Genomic DNA, 23,550 nt, shown 5'->3' on the forward strand with positions numbered 1-23,550 from the left:
ATGTTCTCTAGGCCTTTTAGAAAACGTGGAGTGGTTCCTTTGGCAAAGTATATGGGAATCTACAAGAAAGGTGATATTGTAGACATTAAGGGAATGAGTACTGTTCAAAAAGGAATGCCCCACAAATGTTACCATGGCAAAACTGGAAGAGTCTACAATGTCATCCAGCATGCTGTTGGCACTGTTGTGAACAAGTTAAGGGCAAGATTCTTGCCAAGAGAATTAATGTGTGTATTATATTAAGTGTTCTAAGAGCAGAGATAGTGTCCTAAAACATGTGAAGGAAAATGACCAGAAAAAGAAGGAAGCCAAAGAGAAAGGTACCTGGGTTCAACTAAAGCGCCAGCCTGCTCCACCCAGAGAAGCACACTTTGTGAGAACCAATGGAAAGGAGCCTGAGCTACTGGAACCTATTCCCTATGAATTCATGGCATGATATGAGTGTTAAAAATAAACTAATCTATGGTCTTAAAAAAAAAATACATCAGAGGGTATGTGCATGTGCATGAGAGAGAAAGAGGAGAAAGAAAGTACCCTCCATTGGAGTGTAGTCACACCACAATTTTTTTGCCTCCATTTCTCTGTCAGTGTTTGGGGCATACAGTGACTGGGCCTGGGAGTCAGTCAGTCATGTGGGATCCAGCTCCTTATGCACAGGTCTTAATTTCTATGCTGTAAGACCAGTCCAGATTTTAGGAGTCTAGGGCCTATGAAGGTATCACTGCTCTCCTCTTGAACAAGAGCCTAAAATGAGGTGAGCTTGACAAAAGTTTATCTGATACAATTTGGAGCCAGAAACAAAATTTTCTTTCTTTTCTTTAGAGAGATTTTTGCTGTAGGTTGCATGCCCTCTCTGGAAAGGCAGAGAGAGACAGAGACAGACAGCAAGACATCACCTCCCAAGGGGAATGGCCACACCGCAATCCCTTCTCCTCCATTCTCCTCTTGGGATTTTGGGCACGTACATACACATGCCCAACATGAGTTTTAAGCCACCAGGTCCAAGACTGGAACCGTGGTTTAACTATGTGGGAGTTCAGTGACATAACCATTATGCCATCTGCTGATCCCAAACCTAAATTCTTATGACAGAATTTAAAATCAACACTATTGTTCCATTTCACAGATTAGGCTGCTGAGGTCTACAGAGAATGTGTGATTTGCCAGTGATCCCAAAGTTAGAAGAGGGTAAGACCCAGTTCTCTGGACATGAAACGTACTAGTAGTGTTACTTAGGGAAAAAATGCTTTCACCTGTTTGGGCCCCAGTTTCTTTGTCTATAATAAAGTCATGAAAACCATCCATACGGAATTGCATATTGAAGAACTCATATGTGCAATGTGTTTGGCCTGTACTGAGTTCTCAGTAAATGATAGTTCTAGATAATTACGAGTGGGCACCAGGTTAAAGAAAGGAAGCATACATTTTTTTTTTTAATGAGAGTGAGTGAGAATGGACAGGAGGAGCAGAGAAAGATGAGAGAGAGATTTTTGATGGTATCTGACCACATCATGATCCTTCCTGCTCCAGCCTTCTAGGCACACAGGTGCACAGCACTTGGACAGCCTGCTGAGGTAGGGCTGGGAGCTGAGCCCAGACTTCCCATGCACTGTGCAGCAATGCCCTCCCATTTGTTCCACCACCTGGGCCAGAAAGATGCATTTAACTATGCTCCCCACTTCTAAGACAAAAACTCAGACTATTGTTGTTCCATTTGGTGGATCTTTCCACAAAGTAGAGATAAACTCCTAACTGGTTCCAAAATGTCTATATAAGAGGAGTTTGGTCTGGCCCTGTGGCCTTGTAGTTAAGGGAGGTGGCTCCCACATGGCTGATCGTAGTTCAAATCTTGGCCCTGGCAAATTAAAGAACATGTTGGGCACATATATGTACATGCTCAAAATCCTGATGGAAGAGAGGAATGGAGGAAAGTGGAATGCAGCATAACTGTACCCCTGTGGGTGATATTCAGTCCCCCTCTCTTTCTGTTGAGCACATGCACTCCTCTGAGAATTTAAAATCAAAATTAAAAAGAAGAGCTTAAGGCTGACTATAGATTGGAAGAGGAAGCCAGATCACATCCAAAATGGATAGGACAGTGTTCCTGATGAATCAGCAATGTCTGCCATGGCATGAGAGGGGTACAGATGTACTTGTGCCATGGACTGTGTAAACCCTGGCTGTATTCTACCACCAAGGAAGCAGCTTTGAGAGAGTGAGCAGGCTCCAACTTGGACCCAGGTGTGCTGGCATGGTCTGGTGCTCTTTGCCAGTGTAGGTGGTGACGTGGAAGTAGAGTGGCAGCTGATGTGAGCGTTGTGCGATGTCCAGAGGACGCTGAATGCAGGATACAGTGCTCTTCCTCATTGGCTTTCTTTCAGGCACTCTTCACACACAGATGTGTCTACACTGGCAGAATAAGGAGCCTGAAGAGTGGTTGTGCACGATACTGTAATGCCACTGTGAAGGTGAGGAGTGTGTGACTGAGCCCTGTTCAAGCAACCAAGGGCTAGACAGCTCGAGGGCCACACCTTGAGCCCCAAGGTCTGCATGGTCACAGATGGTCTATGGGTCCTTGGCAATGTCTTCCTGTAGAAGAATCAAAGGGTGGGTTTTCTATATGGCAGCCAGGACATCCCTTTTTTTGTTGGACTCTCCTTTCTCTATCCCTCTTAACACAAAGTCCACATTTTTAACACACATACATACTCGTACCCTCATTCCTGCCTCCATGCATGCACACCTGCCATTCCCTTCCTCAAAATGTGCTACCAGGTTCTCTAGGAGCTGGCTCATTTTTCAAATCTTTGTGTAATTTCACCTTCTCTGTCACCACCCAATCCACAGTAAGTCCCTCCAATGCCCCCAGCTTTTGGCCTAAATTGCCACCACTTAATTGTAATTCATTTTCTCAGCCCTTACCATTTACTGAAGTGATCTTCTTTATTTGTTTTTGTAATTTCTGTATTGATCTTTCCTGACTAGAAAACAGGCTCCTTGAGCACAAGCCTTCATCTGTCTTGATGAAGTATTAGAGCCAGGTTTGCACCACAGCAGATGCTCGGGAGATTTGTGGTGACCAGATGACTGAGCACTAGCCATGCCATCATCTGCACCAGAGAAGGCGAGCTTATGAGGAAGGGCTGATATTGTATATTATAATCATGGAAATTAAAATATGTCTCTTTAATGGAACTGGTGCTCTGCATGGGGTGTGCATTGTTTTTAGATACCACAGTGCTGCAAAGGCTTCTACGGGCCTGACTGCAACCAGTGTCCGGGAGGCTTCCTGAATCCATGCTCAGGAAATGGACAGGTGAGAAGACAGTCCCTGGTGAACACTTCTTTGTGAATGCTGAAGGCTGACTTTTCTTAAGTCAAATCAAACAATTTTAACACTGCTTAAAAAAAAAAACAAAAAAAAAACAAAAAAAAAAAACAGTGATACAAGACACCATTCCCAAGAAGTAAAATAAACATACCAGTTACCAAGGGAACAGAAAATGTCTGCAATAGAAAGAATCTTGACCTGGGTATAGGAGGGTGTGAAAGGAGGAATCCCATGACATCTCCTTGAATTTTCTATGAACGACTGCCAGACCTTGGGTAGAGAAGGGGGGAGCCCGTGATATCTCTTCTAGTCTCTGCTTTTCTATGGCCGACTGCCAGACCGTGAATAACTCAGCACAACTCTCTGGACCTTAACTTCCTCCTATGGGAATTTTCAGGGTTAATACTACATTGATTTCCAAGAGTCCTTCCTAGACTAAGATTTTTCGCTGCTTGAAAATAGATAGATAGATGATGAGAAAGAGAGAGAGAGAGAGAGATTTGGCTGCCCAGTGATAGCTTTATTTTTTTTTAATTTATCATGAAACCTGGTGAAATAGAAAGGCCAAAACATAATCCATCTATCTTGGAGACCAAAGCTGAACAAAAGCACAAGAAGCTATGATTCATATCACAAAATCACAGATCTGCCCATTTAGCAAATCTACATCTAAAATATGGCTTTTTCTTTTTTTATTTACATTTTTTATTTCATTTTCTTTTATACATTCAATCACATTATTTTGCTTACAAAGTGAGTATTTCGGCATATGAACATTTCTCCCTAGTCCAGTTGATAAAACTATAAAATATCTTCAACAGATAATACCACATTTCTTTGTCCCATTAATGCTTTGCCTCTCAATTTTTTTTTCTAAATGTCATTCCTCAGACCCTACTCTTTCACACACACTCTATCTGGTATTTACATTCATTTACTATGTTTCTATATCCTTTAGTCAACCAGTTTCAGTCACAGAGTGCAGACACTCAGTATATATTAAGTGGGGACATACAATGTCCCTCCTTCATAGCCTGGATTGCTTCACTCAGCAGTAAATCTTCCATATTCTTCCACTTTCTGTCAAAAGCCAGGGTTTTGTTATTTTTTATGACTGAATAGTATTCCATAGAGTATATGTGCCACAGTTTTTCAATCCATTCATCTGTTCGTGAGCATTTGGATTGGTTCCATATTTTAGCAATTGTGAATAGTGCTGCAATAAACATCGATGTGCAAGCACTTTTCCAATTAAGAATATGTCTGTCCTTTAGGTAGATACCAAGGAGTGGGATTGCTGGATCATATGGTAGTTCTATTTGTAGACTTTTGAGGAATCTCCAAATTGTTCTCCACAGTGCCTGGATAAATTTACATTCCCCCCAGCAGTGTAGGAGAGTTCCCCTTTCACCATACCCCCACCAGCACTTGTCATTTTTTGTTTTTTTAATTTTAGTCATTCTGACTGGGGTTAGGTGGCATCTCTTTGTTGTTTTGATTTGCATTTCCCTTACAATGAGGGATGTCGAGCATTTTTTCATATGCCTTTTGGCTATTCGTATGTCATCCTTAGAGAGTGATTTTTTTTTTTTCAACTCATTCTCCCATCTTTTAATAGGGTTGATCATCTTTTTTTCGGAACAGCTGCTTGGGCCCCTTGTGTATTCTGGTTATCAGCCTCTTATCTGACGCAGTTTACAAAAATATTTTCCCATTCTGAGAGCTGTCAATTCACACTAATTACTGTGTCTTTTGCCATGCAGATTTGAGATCTTAGTTTTAGATCTTTGATCCACCTTGAGTTGATTTTTGTCAAAGGTGAGAAAGAGGTAAGGGTTCAGATTCATCTTTCTGCAGGTGGAAATCCAGTTTGCTGAAGCACCACTTGCTGAAGCACCACTTTCCTTTTCCCACTGGATTGACTGGTACCCCTTGTCAAAAATCAGTTGAATTTATGTTTGGGGGTTTATTTCTGGGGACTCTATTCTGGTCCACCTGTCTGTTTCTGTGCTAGTACCATGCTGTTTTGATTACCACAGCTTTTTGTTTATTTTTGGGTCAGGAGTGAGATGCTGCCCACTTCACTCTTCTTGTGCAGGATTGCTTTGGCAATACGGAGTCCTTTATGATTCCAGATAAATTTTATGATTGTCTTTTCTAGATCTATGAAGACTATGTCTGATAAAAATATGGCTTTTTCAAGGTAAAAGAAAGACTATACAACCACAAGTGGGAACACCATGAAAATGAGAGAAACAAGAAGCCAATACTAATGACCATGGTCAAGTGGTTGGAAAGGCAGTAGGGGCCAACTTGAATGTATGTCCATCAGTGTAAATCAGGTCCTGCCAGGGCTAGGGAGGCCAATATGTTTACCACCAAAGAGAAAACACTGCAGTCAAGAGTCACAAAGCTAAGCAAGTAGACTGTAGAGAGAGGAAGGCCAGACACTCCTCTGAAGGTCCCAGTCTTATTGCTGCTGTTGCATTGTTTGAAGGTTCCTGGTTCACCATTGTGACCCCCCAAAAAGCTCCCAATCCTGGTTCAGGATTGCCAAACTTGCCACTGTCTTAACATCCCACCTGATACCAATGCAACTCCACTATTCACGTGGAGTCCCGGAGTCATTTCAAGTGGGATTGAATGTGAGTTCGAAGAAGTTGGGCCTTGAAATCAAACCCCTGGGTCCCCTCTGCCTTTGTCCCCAGTGTACAGATGGCCTCAGCGGCAATGGGACGTGCATTTGTGAGGATGGCTTCCAAGGCTCCCAGTGTCAATTCTGCTCTGATCCTAATAAGTATGGACCTCGATGTGACAAAAGTAAGTGACATTTCTGAGCTTCCTCCTACTCCTAACAAGGATCCCTCTTGCTCTGCAGCAAACAGATGGTGCAGGCCTGATATCGTATGACCCTTCTGCTGGGGCTATGCCCTTAACACAGAGCATTTCTGAAGTTCTAGTTCTAAAATTAGCATGGGACAGAAGGCTGGGCCCCTCCACCCCCAGCAGAGTTTCTGATTTTGTAGGCATCAGTGAGCCTGAGAATCTGCACTTCTAACAAGTTCTCAGGGCATGCTGACACTCCTGGTCCGGGGACCACACTTTGAAAAACATTCTCTCAAAGTTTCCCCATATACCTGAAGTGATAATGGGTTATGTATCAAGAAACAGACTAGCTACCTATCTTTCAAACAATCCTTTCCCATCAACTCCTCCATCTGCAAAATGTAAGACTTCATTGCGAGTTACTATACCTCTCAAGATCTCTATCTCTACATCTGTATAATGGAGAGGAAAATACCAGTAACTGCCTTGTAAGGATAGTACAAATGACAAATGGAAAGCACTTGATTTGGAATAATGCCTAGCACATAGTCTGCACTACAAATATGCTAACTACTTTATTACCTAATACGGTTGTCGTCATTATTCTAAGTGCAGTGACGAAAATATCATGAAGTTTATAGAGCATGTAGAAAGTTCCACAACAATAGACATTAACAACAATGCAGTTATACCTACAATCTTTAAAAATGCACAGTGTTCTTTAAAATGACATCCTATGTATATTTAAATACATATGTATATTTTTTAGATATATTTTTTGGGGGGAAGTTGTTTTTGTTTTAGTTTTTGCTGTAGGGTGTGCATGCTCATCAGAGAGACAGATAGAAAGAAAGTATAAAATCACCCCACAGGGAAAATGACCACACCACAATCCCATCTCCTCCAGTTTCCTCTCAGGATCTTGGACATGAAAGCACATATGCCCAGAGCGATTTTTACTGAGTCCTGACTCAAACTGTCTAGTCATCCATGTGGGATCCAGCACCTTAACCTCCATGCCACCTGCTGGCCCTAGATATATATATTTCTAAGGTAAAATTAGAACTTTGTAGAGTAAAATGGAATGATAAGAGCTTGCTATGGAGTCAGACCAACCTGAAGTAAAATCCCCACTCTGCAACTTACTGTCTATATGACCTGAGAAAGACTGAGTCTTTCCATCTCTCAAATGAAGATAATATTAGCACCTACTTCATAGATCATTGGCAGGAAAAAGTTAAATTTGGGACTTGGAGCACAGAACCTGCACTAACAAGTAATCAATAAACAGCAGTTTTCATTACTCTCACTACTATCTCCACACAGAAGTTACAAAACACACAACCCTTTCTCCCTCTTACCTTATTTGATCTTCACGATGACCTCTCAAAATAGACAGAAGGAGCCAGCAGGTGGCGTGGTAGTTAAGGTACTGGATTCCCATGTGGCTGACTGTTGTTCAAGTCCCAGACCTGGCAGTTTTCTCTCTCCCTACCCCCCACCCCACCCCCCGTGAGCATACATGCCCTATAGCAAATTTTAATAACAATAATAAATAAAATTAGATAATTGTATAGACAGGAGATCAGAGCACAGAAGGATCAGAACTGCTAAATCCTATTCTAATATTCTTTTTGCTTTCTGAGTCCAAAAAAGGGTGGGGAGGTGTTATTCCAAGTCCTGAAGGCACTGGAATTTACCTGAGGCCATCAGGGCAGGCTTGGTGAGACTGTGGCTCTAATGGGTCTCATCCTGTCTCAGGGCATGCAGGGGTCTTGTTCCTTGCAAATTAAGCCCTACTTAGATTCAGTTTCATAAAAGTTATTTGTTTCTTTTAAATCCAGCCTTGATCTTTTTTTCAGCCCTGCCCCATCCACTGGTGTTTGTTTTCTCTTTCTTGCTGCAAGCACCCATATTAATTCCTGTCCCATCAGTCCCTTCTGGGGCAAAACCCCAGATCCCTTTATTTCTGATTGTATTTCAAGTTCCAAAATCCTTGACTTTAAGAATCTCTGTGTCCTTTGTACTTCAGTGTGCATAGAAGCCTGAGTCTAACAGGATGGCTTATGTTGCAATATTTAAATGCTCATGATCAAAGGTAGATTAAGGTGGGCCAGCAGGTGGCATTGGAGGTTAAGGCATTAGAACCCTTACAGCTGATAGCACAGTCCTAGACCCAGTGACTTGAAAAACACACCAGACGCATGTGCGTGCCCAAAGTCCCAAAAGGAGAATGGAGAAGAGGGGATTGAAGCATGGCCATTCCCCCTGGGGAGTGCTTTCTCTCTCACTCTCTCTGTCTCTGTCTCTTTCCAGGGAATGTAAGTGTTCTATAGCAAAAAAAAAAAAAATTTAAAAAGCAATTAAGCAGCTATAGTTTAAAATGCTAACAGAGATCTAGAAATGCCAGCTAAGATAATGATCTCACTCACTAATAGATGTGGACTATGAAGGCCCAGCTTCAAGTCTCTGCTTGGGAATTTACCAAAGTAAGGCAATTTGTTTCCCTTCTCTGGGCCTGATTTTTCACCTCTGGAAACTGGAGGCTATAAAGTACCTTTCAGCTGGTACTGGTGACTCCTAAAGAGATGGAATATGTGAAATGTTGGCCCAGTCCCTTGATTAAAGTCAGCGTCCAAATATTAGCCAAGAGGTATCACGGGTTTGCCATGATGGTATAAAACAAGCACATGAGCCGTACATCAGGGCCCTGCTGGCATGAGAAATCGCTTCTGTTTCTTCCAGAATATCTTCATGCAAAGGTGAGAAATTTCCAGGTTGAACTCTTCAATCGTGAAGTAGTTGAAAATTAAGTTCCTTAACCTCTTTCACAGCATCACAATCCACACCCTCTCCCAACACTCTACATGCATACAAATGTAGCAGCCCTGAGACCTGGTTCTTCTCCTGGACAGGACAATCAAGCTCTCCAAGGGCTGTCCAGGCACCCTGAGAAGCAGTCGAGACCTTAAGATACAGCCTGAGCCTGGCCCAGCTCAGCCCAGGCTCTGCTTTGCCAGGAGTGAGTAGAGCATGAGAGGAAGTGATCCCTGTCCTCCAGAACGTTGTGCCCCAGAACTAAGCTTATTCTGAAGCCTCTCTCTCCCCTCTCTTTTAGAATGTCCATGCATCCACGGGACCTGCAATAACCGAATAGACAGTGACGGGGCCTGCCTCGCTGGCACATGCAGAGACGGCTCCGCTGGGAGATTCTGTGACAAGCAGACCTCAGTCTGTGGGCCCTATGTACAGTTCTGCCATATCCATGCCACCTGTGAATACAGCAATGGGACAGCCAGGTAGACCTGGGAGGGAGAGGTCCTGAACAATACAAGGCCGTATGCTACCTATAGATGGAACTAGCTCATATCTAAACTCAGCAAACAAAGGCCTGGTCTCCAGCTGACTGTGGCTTTTGTGGAAAGAACCTCAAGCTGAGCTGGTTCAATTGCAGCATTCTCTGCTTTAAATTTACCAGCTGTGTGAGCTTGGGCAATTTACTTAACCTCTTTGAGCCCCACTTTTCTCATGAGTACAGATACCTGCCTAGCAAAGCAAATGTGAAGATTAGAAGAACTGATTATAAAAGCACCCAGCACCAGGGTTAGATGTTCCAGCATGAAAACTATAATTATTACAGGGTTGGCCCTGTAGCCCGGTGGCTAAGGGAGCTGGATCCCACATGGCCAATTGCATGATTAAAATCCTGGCCCTGGTGGTTTAAGAAACACACCAAATGCATATGAATGTGTGCTCAAAAATCCCAACAAAGCAGAGAAATGGAGGGAAAGGGATTGTGGCATGAACATGCCCCATTGGGGTAGCGGGGATGCTTTCTCCCTCTCCCTCTCTTACTCTGCCTCTCTCAGGCAAGTGTGTGCACCCTCTGACAAACTTTTTAAAAAATTATCATCATCACATGTGAAGAAAATGAAAACTTGTTCACCAACTTTCCAAAACTATCTTTATACGTTGTAAGACTATAAAATCTCCCCTATTAAAGGCATCTTGCAGGAACTTCAATGCTGAGACTTACAGGATATGGTCCCATAATATAATAAGCTATGCCATATAGTAGGTTTCTGTAAGTATACTCTGTCATGTCACAAACAACGAAATTCACTAAAAAATGCATTTCTCAGAGTGCATTTCCATTGCGGGAACCAGCAGTTAGAGTAATGGACTCCCACGTAGTTGACCACGGTTTGCGTCCCGGACCCAGTGGCTTAGAACTCATGCCGGGCGCGTGTGCGTGTGTGCCTAAGATCCCGAGAGGAGAATGGAGGAGAAGGGATTGCGGCGTGACCATCCCCCCTGGGGGGTGATTTCTCGCTTTCTATCTCTATGTCTCTCTCTGTCTGTCTGGCGAGCGCACGTGACCTATAGCGAAAACCTCTCAAAAAAAAAAAAAAAAGAATGTATTCCCATTGTTAGCAATGCATGACCATACTGTCTAACATCTGCAGTGGATTTGGGGAGAAAAAGTTTAGAGGAAATTATATTCTTTGGAACTACCTGGTTCAAAAGCAGTAACCATTCAAATATCCTAGGGAACGCAGAAGGTACCTGGCGTTCTTAGTCCTTTCCTTATAGCATTTTCCTTCAAGAATTATTTTATTTAAAACTTTATTTTATTTTACTCATTTATTTATTTGTTTGTTCTAATTTGACCAGAGAGGAATAAGAGAGAGAAAGGGAAAGTGAGAAAGCAAGCCGCCAGGTCTGGAACTTGAACCACAGTCGGCCTTGTGGGAGTCCAGCGCCCTTAACCACCATGCCACGTGACAGCCCTCTTACAGCATTTTCTTAACCTGTGTTTATGTAGCTGTTACTTGTTCTGGTCTGCCTCCCCCACTAGACTATAGTCTACGTGCGGCCAGAGACTATGTCTTTTATTTCCACAGCTATATGACAGAAATACCTCTTCCTAGGGAGTTAGTAAGGAGTTAGGATCTACATCAGTGCATAAAGCAAAAATCATATATAACCAGAAATACCCTAAAACCTCTAAATCACCCACCAAGCTCTTGTCAACCAGATTCTACATGTCCTTATATTGACATTACCTTAGATAAACCACACACTTCAGAACAGGTCGGCCTATTTCTTCATTTAAATACCATATAAAGTATTTAATTTCACTAGGAAGCTTAATAAATGAAAAGCATTTTTTTTTTATTTTTGTGAGGTACATATGACTCAATTTGCAGTACGATGGGGATACAATTGAGCCATACCATGTCCCCGATGTCTATTACAGGACAATTAATAAATATTGGTTTGAACAAGTAAATGAATGAATGGGCCTCATTTATTGAATAATAGCAAAAGCATCTTGAGAAGAGTACCTGAAATTGTAATGGGTGAGGAAACTTACCAGCTCACAGAAGGAGACAACTGAGAATGTGTTTTAGGAGGGAAATTATCTGAGGGAACAGAGAAGGGGAGAGAAGTCTCACCTGATTATCCTTTTTAAGTATTTTAAGTGTTGTCACATAGAAGAGAGGGCAAAGCTGTTCTCTAATGAACCAAAGGTAATAACTAGCATTGAACAGAAAGGGTTCAAAAGAGGCAGGGGGGCAGCCCCATAGCATAGCAGTTAAGCACTGTGCAAAGGGAGCCAGATCACACATGGCTGACCAAGGTTCAACTCCCAACCCTAGGGGCTTGAAAAACATGCCAGACACGTGTGCATGTGTGCCCAAAATCATGATGAGATGGAGAAATGGAGGAAAGAGATTATGGTGTGGCCATGCCCCTTAGGGGGCCCTTTCTGTCTGTCTGTCTGTCTCTCTGTCTCTCTCTCCTCTCTCTGTCTCTCTCTTCTGCCCCATGGCAGACAGACAGGAAGACAAGCAAGCAAGCAATAAATAAATAAGAAGCAGGTTCTAGTCCAATAGTAGCTGACAAGCTGTCAGATATTGAGTTTTATGATGATCAATGCTTAGCTAGATGCACCATGTGAGTTTGCTCACTTAATCTTGCCCACGCCTTATGCAGGAGGTGTTAGGCTTATTTTCCAGATGAGGAAACAAGTCTCCCAGTTGTTAATGGACGTCTGCAGAGTCACACAGACTGCTAACAGGAAGGACCCAGTTCCCACCTAGGTGTGACTGACTGCAGACCCCAAGAGTATCTGTAACCTCCTTTGAACATGGCTTTTTCCACTAGAGCAAAGGTCAAGCCACCTGGCTAAGAACTGGTTCACCCCTGCCTGGCTGGGCATCCCCAGGGTAATGGGCACTTGCATTTCTTTGGTTGATTTTGGGCACTCTTATTTGCAGCTGTGTTTGCAAAGCAGGATACGAAGGGGATGGTACTGTCTGTTCTGAGAAGGACCCTTGTGTAGGATTAAACCCAGGAGGCTGTAGCCCCAATGTGAGTATTGTTCTTTATCTCCAAGTTACTTGGGTGTTTTATTTTGTTTTGTTTTTAGGAAAGCTTGCATGAAGGCATTTAAAAAGGCATGAAGAGCTTGAGTTTGAATCTTGAAGTTTAAAGAGAGCTGCCAGATGTTTCTGCGAGCTTCCATTTCCTAAATCAGATATGCAGGGGGCTTTAGGCTTTTATAAAAACAGCACATGCCAGCTTGATGGTGCAAGGACAATATGCTACTCAAACGACACTAGACCCATATGGAAGACCACAGATTCTGCTCCCAGTCAACCTGTAAAGAGCAGGTGCACACACCTGTGGTCTTGACTGTCTGGGAAAGCTCGCAGTGTGAGGTTATATTGAAGGGGCTTGTCTCCCTGTCGCCTCTCTCTCATAAAAAAAAAAAAAAGAAACTTTTTTAAAAAGCCTGAAATCAGATGTTGAGATCAATAGTAGAAACTCGTGATTCAAACTCTACAGTTCATAAGGGAATTTAATGCACCTGATCTCTTATTGTTCCCATCAACCCAGTGAAGTAGACATAGTTATTTACATGTTACTGATTAGGAAACTAAGGCTCAGGTAAGTTAGATGACTTGCCCTAAGTTATTTTTTTAAGAATTATTTTATTTAATTTTTTTTAGAGGTTTTTGCCATAGGGCGCGTGCGCTCGCCAGAAAGAGACAGAGAGAAAGCGAGAAATCACTCCCCAGGGGGGATGGCCATACCGCAATCCCTTCTCCTCCATTCTCCTCTCAGGATCTTGGGCATGCATGCACACGCACCCGGCATGAGTTTAAGCCACTGGGTCAGCTACATGGGAGTTCAGCGACATAGCCATTACGCTAACTGCTGGTCCCTATTTATTTTAATTTGACCAGAGAGGGATAGAGTGAGAGAGAGGGACAGTGAGAAAGCAATCTTCCAGGTCCAGGACTCTAACCACAGTCGCCCATGTGGGAGTCCAACACCCCCTGCCACCGTGCCTCCTGCTGGCCCCATCTGTATTGTTTTTACAATGAACCCACTATTGATTTCACTAGTACCCTTAGACTCTCACCACCACCACTGACCCTAGTCACCTTCATTCCTCAACTAGACTTTAACAGCTGGTTTCCTGACTGCTTCTCTCACCCGCCCACAGTACACTGACCACCCACAGCCAGGGTGGTCTGAAGTCAACCAGTACAGCAGTCCCCCGCTTTGTGATTTTCACTTCCATGGTTTCAATTACCCTCAGTGCAGTACAATGACATATTTTGAGAGACGAAATTACAGTATATTATTGCGATTATACTATTTTATTATGAGTTATCATCGTTAATATTTTAATCTGTGCCTAATTTATAAATTAAAAATTAGAGGAGCCAGCAGGTGACATGGTGGCCAAGGTGCTGGATTCCCACATGGCTGACCATGGTTTGGGTCCGGAACCTGGCAGCGTGTTTTCTCACTTTCCCTCTCTTTCTCTCTCTCAAATTAAAAAATAATAATAATAAATAAAATTAAATAAATAATTCTTTTCTAAGTGTTATCAGAGATATGTAATACAGAGAAAAGCAGCGTCTATAGGGTTTAGTACTAGCCATGGTTTCAGGTATCCATAGGGGGTCTTGGAATGTACCCCCTACAGATAAGAGGGACTACTGTACCTTCTGCAAGATGACCGTTTACACCTATAAAACAATAAAGCAGTCCCTTGGCTTAATAAATAACCTAATAACATATCGTGGTGATGGCCCTTAGCTGACCAGCTCCAAGCAATATTGCTCTTTAAATCATCTAACCTTTCATTGATCTCAATGTGAATAAGCATTTTGATTATTTTCACGGCACTCAATGCAAATTTGCATTTCTAGAACATACCTCTGGAAATCCTTTCTTACTTTTGGAATCATATGGCTGGACTGGGGTTTGAGAGATTTTGTTTTTTCTTTTCTTCCTGCAGGCAGAATGCATTAAAACTGGCACAGGGACCCACACCTGTGTGTGCCAGCCAGGATGGACAGGGAACGGGAGAGACTGCAAGGAGATTAACAACTGCCTGCTGCCCAGTGCTGGGGGCTGCCACGACAATGCAACTTGTTTGTACGTAGGCCCTGGGCAGGTAGGTTGGACTTGGTAAGCAAGCAAAGAGGAGTCCAAATTCCTGCAGTAACTTTTTCTCTAGCCACAGAGTACTTTGGCTAGAACTTCCTGTAGGTTTTTTATCATTTATATCATCTTTTTATCATTTTTTACCATTTGTATGGAGGCTGATAAAGTGTGTACCATTTCATCAAACAAACCTATAACAAGATAGAATAATCTCATAGTATGGAAGAGGAAATTGAGGCACAGTGAGGCTAATCTTCTTACATCACACAGAAAGTAATCATGGTCATGTATAGTTTATCACAATTTTCTAAAAAGAAGCAAATCCAATTCAAACTGATTCAAAAAGAAAAGGGAATGTTTTGGCTCACATCATGATAACATCTGTTAGCAGATCTAGCTGCAGACACAATGTGACTCAGGGCTCAAAAAACAACATACAGAATCTATTTCTTTTTTTTTTTTTAAGAGAGATTTTTGTTGTTGTTGTAGGGCATGTGCACTCACCAGAGAGACAAAGAGATAGAAAGTGAGAAATCACCCTCCAGGGGGGATGGCCACACTGCAATCCCTTCTTCTCCATTCTTCTCTTGGGATTTTGGACGTCCACACACACGCACACAATCCTAGTGTGAGTTTTAAGTTGAACCGCAGTCAACTATGTGGGAGTCCAGCAACGTAACCATTACATCTTCTGCTAGTCCCCAGAATCTATTTCTTGGTCCAGTTTCTTCTCAGGTTTCTGGGGTGAGCAACGGCCTCCTGCAGCCTCAGGCTTACAGCGTCACAACACTCAGTTAAGCAGAATAGAAAGCATTTTTCTGATAACTCCCTCCAAACACCCATGTTCATTCTTATATTGGCTCACACTGAATGCTGTCATGTCTGTCCTCATTTCTTGAAGCTCCCACCAGCCCTGGCACACAATTACAGAATCAGGCCCTGTGGCCACAGGTGTGGAGTCAGAGATAAACGAAGGCCAAGGCCCTGTGCCCCCACACTGGAGTGGAGGAATCAGCCACATCGTATCCTGTGGACTAGGAGAGTGGGAATCATAGTGGCCCCAAAGGCAGATGGGGGCACAGGTTCCAGAAGGAGAGAGTGGATGCTGGACAGACAAAATTAAACAGGTGCTCATAGATCCATTCATTCATTCTCTCCTTCAGCTTACACTTCCCAGGACCTGACTCTGGTCCAGCCACTGGGCTCAGTTGTGGGAATAAGAGATCACCACAGCCAGGCCTCTGAGGCAGCCCTGGAGAAATATGGTCTTGTGCAAAGCGACAGCCAAGTATGCATACGGATAAAACGAAGTGAAAAAGGTCGTAAAGTCCTCACAGAGTAAGCCCTGCAGTCCAGTTTCTCCACAGCATCTAGAGGTTACTTTATGTATCCTTCTGATTTCCCTGACTTCAGAAACTGCTTGTGAGTCTACTAGGGTCAATTAGCTTTAAAATGTGGTGTCCAGAGTCCTAATCAGGAAACCATTCATTGCAGTCTTCTGAGTGGACCAGTATTCAGGAAATGATTTCAGTGGTTTTCGACTCACTTGAGTTGCCGGACTGCATTTGAGGAAAGAAAAATACTTTCTTGGTGTCTCTATTAGTTTTCCAGGGCTGTCATCTCAAAGACCCATCAACTGGGTGGCACAGAACAGCTTAATTAATTACATAATAACAACCCTATTTTTAAATAAGGCCACATTCTGGGGTACTTGGGGATCTGGGCTTCAATATGTGAATTTGGGAGCAAGGGGGCACAGTTTAACCTGTCACAGTATCCATCTCCTCTCTGCTCTATCTTCCCTTCTGCAGACAAGTTTGAAAAGCATCCTGATGAGGGAAATGGAGGAAGAGAAGGATCTTTTTGTGGTATTACATTAGAAATTCAAATATTGACTTTCTATAAAAACATTACTGTGTTCAATTTAGATTATAATGAAATCTCAATAAAATTAGTGCTTCAGCAGTTTTTAGTTATAACCTTAAAAAAAAAAAAAGAAAGAAAGAAAGAAAGAAAAGAAAAAAGAATAGAGTGTGTCTTGGATTGTCCTCAGTTGGTACTAGCTGTCTTGCAACTTTTAGACATTCAGAGTATATACTCTGAGACCAGCAGTTAGCATAATGGCTATGTCACTGGACTCCCATGTAGTCGACTGCGGTTCGAGTCCCGGACCTGGCGGCTTAAACTCAAGTCAGGTGCATGTGTGTGTGCCCAAGATCCCAAGAGGAGAATGGAGGACAATGGACTGCAGTGTGGCCATCCTCCCCCGGGGTGGGGGGGGTGATTTCTCACTTTCTTTCTGTCTCTCTCTGTCTTTCTGGCGAGCGCACGAGCCCTATAACAAAATCCTCTCAAAAAAACATAAAAGAACAAAGTATATACTCTGATGGAGCCCTAAACTTCCACAGAGGAAGGGGTACCACTGTTTTGTTGCTTGAAAGTGCAATTCACCTACTAAGCCATGTGCCTGTGAGTCATCCATGTAGAGGTAATGCCTTACTCAAATCAGCTACTCAGAGGGGATGACTTTCCTTAAATGAATAAAGTAGCTTATAGGCTATCAATGGCCTTATACATGCATCTCTACCAAATGGATAACTCATGACTTGGTTCAACTTTTTCTCTTAGGTAGAGGGTCCAGCTTTCCCAAAGTGATTTTCTTTAAGGTCCACATTTTCTCTGAGACTCCCTCCACAGGCTCTTCTAGGGTAAAGAATTCAAAAAGAAAGTATAAAGGCACTATAATACTGGAAAATGTGATGTAGAATGTGAAGGCTGGCATCTTTGGAATACAAAATGTAACAGACAAAAGGCATTAATGCTGGCTTATAGGTAGACTAAACAGCTGTGATTTCCATGGTTGATTTTTTCAGCGTAACATGAGGGCAAGACATGAAAGACATGTGCTATCAATAATCCCCTTTGCCTCTGTCCTTGGAATTACAGAGTGAGTGTGAATGCAAGAAAGGTTTTCGAGGAAATGGGGTTGACTGTGAACCAATAACTTCATGCTTGGAACAAACTGGAAAATGTCATCCACTGGTGAGTTACTTTTTTTTTAATACCAAAGATAAATTGATAAAATTATTTCAGCTATTTCTTATCTGAACCTAGTAATGAACAAAGTCTTTCTGACCCTGAAAGGGATTTGCTAAACACATACAAGTAGTTATTGCAACTTTCACTCCATTCCAAAGCTTGAAAGAGCCAACATAGGGTTCCCTGATAAAATACAGTATTCCTGGTTAAATTTGAATTTCAAATAAATAACAATCTTTCAATACAAGTAAATGCCAAATAGTGTATGGACACATTTATGCTAAAAATTATTCATCCTTTACTCAAAATTAAAATTTACTTGAGAATCCTATATTTTTATTTGCTACATCTGGCTTCTCTAAACCAACCAAATTGTTTAAAGGGTAACTGGATCCCATTTTGAATGTTATAACAGAGTTTTACCCAAATTATTGGTGAAAGGATCCAATCAAGGATAAGTTATGCCTTATTTCTAAAGTATGAAAGAGCAGGCAAAGACATTAGAGCTGGTCATGTTCATGCTTTCCAAAGAGTGCCCTTAAGCACCCAAACATCAGAACCAATGGAGATGACACCTTCATCACAGTGCTTTCAGTTGCAAGTAACAGAATCCATGCAAATTAACTTAAGTAGAAGGATTTGTTCAGAGTGCCTCCAGTGTAGCTATAGGAATTCCACAGACAGGAAGTACAATTCACAGACAGGAAGTACAATTGATAATCTATTCCATGAAATCCTGGAAGAAAACTTTCCAAATATAGAGAGGCATTCAAATATCCAGACCCAAGATATAGAAAGGACCCCACATAGAATCAACCCAAGAAGATCTACTCCAAGGCACATCATAGCCAGATTGACCAAAACTACAGACAGAGATAAGATACTAAAATTGGCATGAGAATAACATCAAGTTACTTTTAAAAGATATCCCATCAGGCTAACAATGGACCTCTCATTGGAAACAATGCAAGCAAGGAAAGAATGGGAAAAATATATTCAAACTGTTAAATGGAGAACAATTACAACCAAAAGTACTGTATCTGGGCAAGATTATCCTTTATGTGGGAAAAGATTTTAAAAAAAGCATTCTCAGAGAAACAAAACCTGAAAGAATTTACCAATATCAGACTAGCTCGAGAAGTTCTGAAGGGAGTACTATACCAGGGAAACTAAAGACAGACAGACAAATAAGAGAACAATGACCAAGAGAAAAGTGAACTTAATGGTAGGAACAAGTTCTGAAATATCAATAATAATGTTGAATGTTAACAGAAAGGTCAGACCAGAGTAACACCTCAAATTCAACAAAAAAGAGATTACATGAGACTGAACTGGTGAAATAGAATTCTATGACTTTTTTCTAAAACATTACTGATTTTCTTCTATCCTTTGTCTTCCAGATTTAGGGATTTTTGTTTTCTTTTGAGTTGTAGAGTTCAGCAATTTGTTAAAGAATTTTTTTTAATTGAAACATAAACTTTTCTCCCTTCCTGACCCCTTTGCAACTAGAAAATATTTGTGAGCTTCGTTATTTTGTGGCAAAATGGTTATTTGCGTAAGTTCAATGATACAATAGTGTCTGTTGCCTTGTATCAGAAATTGAATTCTTATGGGGTCTTGTGCAAATCACAGAACAAACTGAAATCAAGCTAATTTTTTTTCAAATAAGTTAGTTTATACCTCTCTTTAGTAGAAGGGGAATGGAGAGAGAAAAAAAATTGTTTCAGTAAAAAATTACAATGCACTTGTCACTAGATTCTAGCTTTGTCCATATTTTAAGATCTTTTGTGAATCAATAAAATGTGGAAAAATAAAAGTGTAGTATGAAAGAGAGGGAGGGGAAAGGGGAAGGAAAAAACAGGTAAAAATGCTTAATTGACAAAAAATGAGAAGCTATTTCCTGATGATAATGTATATAATAATATCCTTGTCCTGACTGACATGCATGGTATTTATGTTGGAAAAAGAAATGTATACTGTAAAGACATGTGATAACATGTAAATTTAAATAAATAAATAAATAATTTTTTTAAAAAAGAGAGAATAATCATGTGCTGGGCATGAACATGCATGCCCAAAATCCCAGGAGAATGGAGAAGAAGGGATTGGAGGGTGGCCATCTTCCCAGGGGATGATTTCTCACTTTCCCTCTTACAATCTCTCTCTGTCTCTCTCCTCTCCACCAAGTACCATATGGTGAAAACTTTTTTAAAAATAGAATAGAAAAGAAACTTTCTTCCCATTCCAAATCTTATAAAAACCAACATAAAGTTGCCAGAAAAACACAGGACACCCAGCTGAACTTGAATTTCAGATATACAATAAATAATCTTCAGCATAAGTATGCCCCAAAGTACACTGGTACAAGCTTATACTAAAACATATTTATCATTTATCTGAAATTTAGATTGAACCGTGTGTCCTGTATTTTCCATTTGCTAAATCTGGCAGACCTTCTGAAAAGAAAGAATTGACTAGTGATCAAGTGAAAGCCTTACCAAATATCCAGACAGGATCCTTTCGGTGCAACAGGAGAGAATTTATGGGTTACTTCTACTGTCTTTTAGTCCAGAATTTGCAGTTCTCACCTTAGATGGATGGAGGCTACTGTCTCATGAATGGAACTCAGGTCTAACGCTTCATTTAGGAAAACAAACCAGATCCTTCCTCTTGGTTTTGTCAGGCAACCTGTCGGTTTACTTCTGGTGTCTGGAGCTGTGTTTGTCAAGAGGGCTACGAAGGAGATGGTCTTCTGTGCTATGGAAATGCAGCAGTGGTAAGTCACCCACAGTGAGATCAAGTGCAGAATAATAAAGAATACCTCTTTGCAAAGATGCTTTTAAAGTGCTCTATTGACAAATCATTTGCTTCTGGAGATTGTTTATGAAGCAAGCTGTTTCTTGCAGATGGTATGCATGCTCTGTATGTGGGCCATACACTGCTTCCAGACTGAAGAGAGCTAGCATTTATGTGGCACCTTCTATATACAGAGCGACCTCACTGCTCTTTCTTGACACTCTACCTCTTTCCATCCCAAAACTTCCCAAGTAAGCAACTAAGTGACCTCTGCTGGGCTCTCTGGACTCTGTGAGTCATGTGCCTCTTCTGGGTACCCAGAGCATCCTGTGCTTACCCCTGTGAGTGTCTAAATACTTTCTGTGTACCAGGCTTCTGCCTACGTCCTTCCCAGGCAGCAACATCCCATTTAAGCTTCACAACAATCCTCTGAGGTTCATGCTCTCTGTCTCTCTCCTCTCCAGCAAGCACCGTATGGTGAAAACTTTTTTAAGAAGTTCTTATGCCCATTTGTAGATGAAGAAACAGATGCCAAGTTAATTTTCCTGAGGCCCCTCAGCTCCAAAGTGAGGAATCCAGCCTGTAGCTGTCCAAGTGCAGAGCTTGAACACTTAAGTACCAATGTAGTGTCTTCTCCCTCTTAGTATGGGCCACGCCCACTGCCATTGCTCTACATTCATCTACCTCCTCAAGCACTAAACCATGAATTCTTGAGGCAAGATCTTTGCCTTGTGTCTGAGGTCACTCTCATTACTTCTAAAGATTTATCAAAGGGGAAATAGACTGATAAATTTTCTCGTCACTCTACTTTGTGTTCAACTCAGAGCAATTTGGTTCCTGCCCCTCCCTCTTCTAAGCTGAAATCCTTGGCCTAACAACCCCCAGGACCTGCAGCTCCCAGACAGAGCCTGACTCAAGCGCTTGCTGCCCTGGTGGCCCGCGGTATCTGACATTTGGGCTACCCCTGTCCATTCAGTGCTTGTCTTGGCTTTTGTCTTGTGCTGTTTCATCTCCTCACCATCTAAGACAAAGGAGCTATCTCTTGCCACCCAGACCATGGAGTATAGACCACAGCATAGACAATAGACATCAGCATTTTCTCAGCCTTGTCCACAGGCCCCATTTTCTAAACCTTTTTTCATAATGTCTCACTCAGCTAACCAATAAAAAAAGATGAAGTCCAAATCCTCAGCCTGGCATTCCAGGCATCTTTGAGTAGTCTCAACCCACTTTTCTTCCACAGCCTTCCCCTCTACTTTAACTGCGGCTTTCCCATGACTCCACCATGTTTCTCCCTCTTGTGGACTGAGCCTTGGCCTTTCCACTGTAGTTCAGGTTCAGCTTGGACTCTTCTCTACCTTAAAGCTTCCTCTCAGGGATTTCTCAGACATCTCAGCTTTTGTAATTATTTCTTTTCTTACTAATTTATTCTTTTTTCCTTTTTTAAATTTATTTTACATTTATTTATTTACATTCATTCACTGTACATCATTACAGTATATAAAATGAGATTTTCCATCCAGAATACACTGTATATTGGCTCATTCAACTACATAGTTGACCATTTGGGACCCAGCCACCTTAACCACCATGCCACATGCTGCCCCTCAACTACTTTTTAAAAGGAAACAGGGGGACCAGCAGTTAGCGTAATGGTTATGTCGCTGGACTCCCACATAGTCGATCGCGGTTCGAGTCCTGGACCCAGTGGCTTAAACTCACACCGGGCGCATGTGCGTGTGTGCCCAAGATCCCTAGAGGAGAATGGAGGAGAAGGGATTGCGGCGTGGCCATCCCCCCTGGGGGGTGATTTCCTGCTTTCTATCTCTCTGTCTCTCTCTGTCTGTCTGGCGAGTGCACATGCCCTATAGCAAAAACCTCTCCAAAAAAAAAAAAAAAAGGAAACAGGAGTTGTGGTGGTTAAGGTGTTTGCCTCTGACATGGCCTACTATGGTTTGAGTCCCAGACCCTAGCGACTTGCTTTCTCATTTTCTCTCTCTTTCTCTATCTCTGGTCAAATTAAAATAATAAAAATCATAAATTAAATTAACTTAAATAATTCTTTTTTATTTCATTTTCTTTTATACATTCAATCACATTATTATTTGGCTTACAAAATGGATATTTCAACAGAACATTTCTCCCTAGTACATTTGATAAAACCACAAAATATCTTCAACAGATAATACTACATTTCTTTGTGTCTTTAATGCTTTGCCTCCCTATTTTTCTTCTAAATGGCCTTCCTCAGACCCTCCTCTTTCACACACACTATATCTGGTATTTACATCTATATACTGTGTTTCTTTATCCTTTAGTCAATTAGTTTCGGTCATAGAGTACAGACACTTGATATATATTAAGTGGGAATATACAATGCCTCTCCTTCATAGCCTGGTTTGCTTCACTCAGCAGTAAATCTTCCATATTCATCCACTTTCTGTCAAAAGCCAGGGTTTTGTTTTTTATGGCTGAATAGTACTCCATAGAGTATATGTGCCACAGTTTTTCTATCCATTCATCTGTTCATGGACATTTGGGTTGTTTCCATGACTTAGCAATATTCACAATTGTTAGTCACAAAAATTCTTTTTTAAAAAAGGAATTGAGACAGCTCTGAAATTCATTGTCTTTATATAAATTTTCATAAGATAATTGTTATTTTGGGGGTAAATATTTAAAAGTATTTTCACATATATTAATGTACTTAATTTTCATTACCCCAGGGAATAGGATTTATCATATTCATTTTCATATTAGGCACATAAGTTCTCAGACGGGGTAAGTGAATTAACCAGTATCACACAGCCCATAAATGTCAGACCCAGGAAATGAACTCAGTCTTTTTAAACTCAAAGTCCAAAACTTTTTTCTTTTACTGTATCACAATTTCAGATATCACTAATCTACTAGAAATGTCAATTATCTTTTTAAGCCTTAACTTCCCCCAAATAGCTTTACATTGTATAAAAGCTAGGGCCCTCTTTTTCCTTTTATATCTTAAATCTTCCCTTCTCTCAACCCCCGTAACAGTTGTGGTGGCTTGCTACCTCGATATTCACTAATCAATAGATTCCACACTGTAT

The 23,550-nt window shown here is 41.5% G+C and overlaps 1 protein-coding gene across 1 annotated transcript in view; it reads left to right on the top strand.

The window, feature by feature from the left end:
• The window catches only part of STAB2 (stabilin 2), a 176,862-nt gene that overhangs the window by 69,461 nt on the left and 83,851 nt on the right, over positions 1-23,550 (top strand). The window contains exons 20-27 of the mRNA XM_006141408.3: positions 2,382-2,468; positions 3,230-3,316; positions 6,040-6,151; positions 9,276-9,456; positions 12,442-12,535; positions 14,481-14,639; positions 17,576-17,671; positions 20,352-20,444. Of these exons, the coding sequence (XP_006141470.1) occupies positions 2,382-2,468; positions 3,230-3,316; positions 6,040-6,151; positions 9,276-9,456; positions 12,442-12,535; positions 14,481-14,639; positions 17,576-17,671; positions 20,352-20,444 (909 nt within the window). The remainder of the gene's footprint in view (positions 1-2,381; positions 2,469-3,229; positions 3,317-6,039; positions 6,152-9,275; positions 9,457-12,441; positions 12,536-14,480; positions 14,640-17,575; positions 17,672-20,351; positions 20,445-23,550) is intronic.

The sequence above is a fragment of the Tupaia chinensis genome, unplaced genomic scaffold (assembly GCF_000334495.1).
Source record: "Tupaia chinensis unplaced genomic scaffold, TupChi_1.0 Scaffold000054_1, whole genome shotgun sequence".
NCBI classification, from domain to species: domain Eukaryota; kingdom Metazoa; phylum Chordata; class Mammalia; order Scandentia; family Tupaiidae; genus Tupaia; species Tupaia belangeri.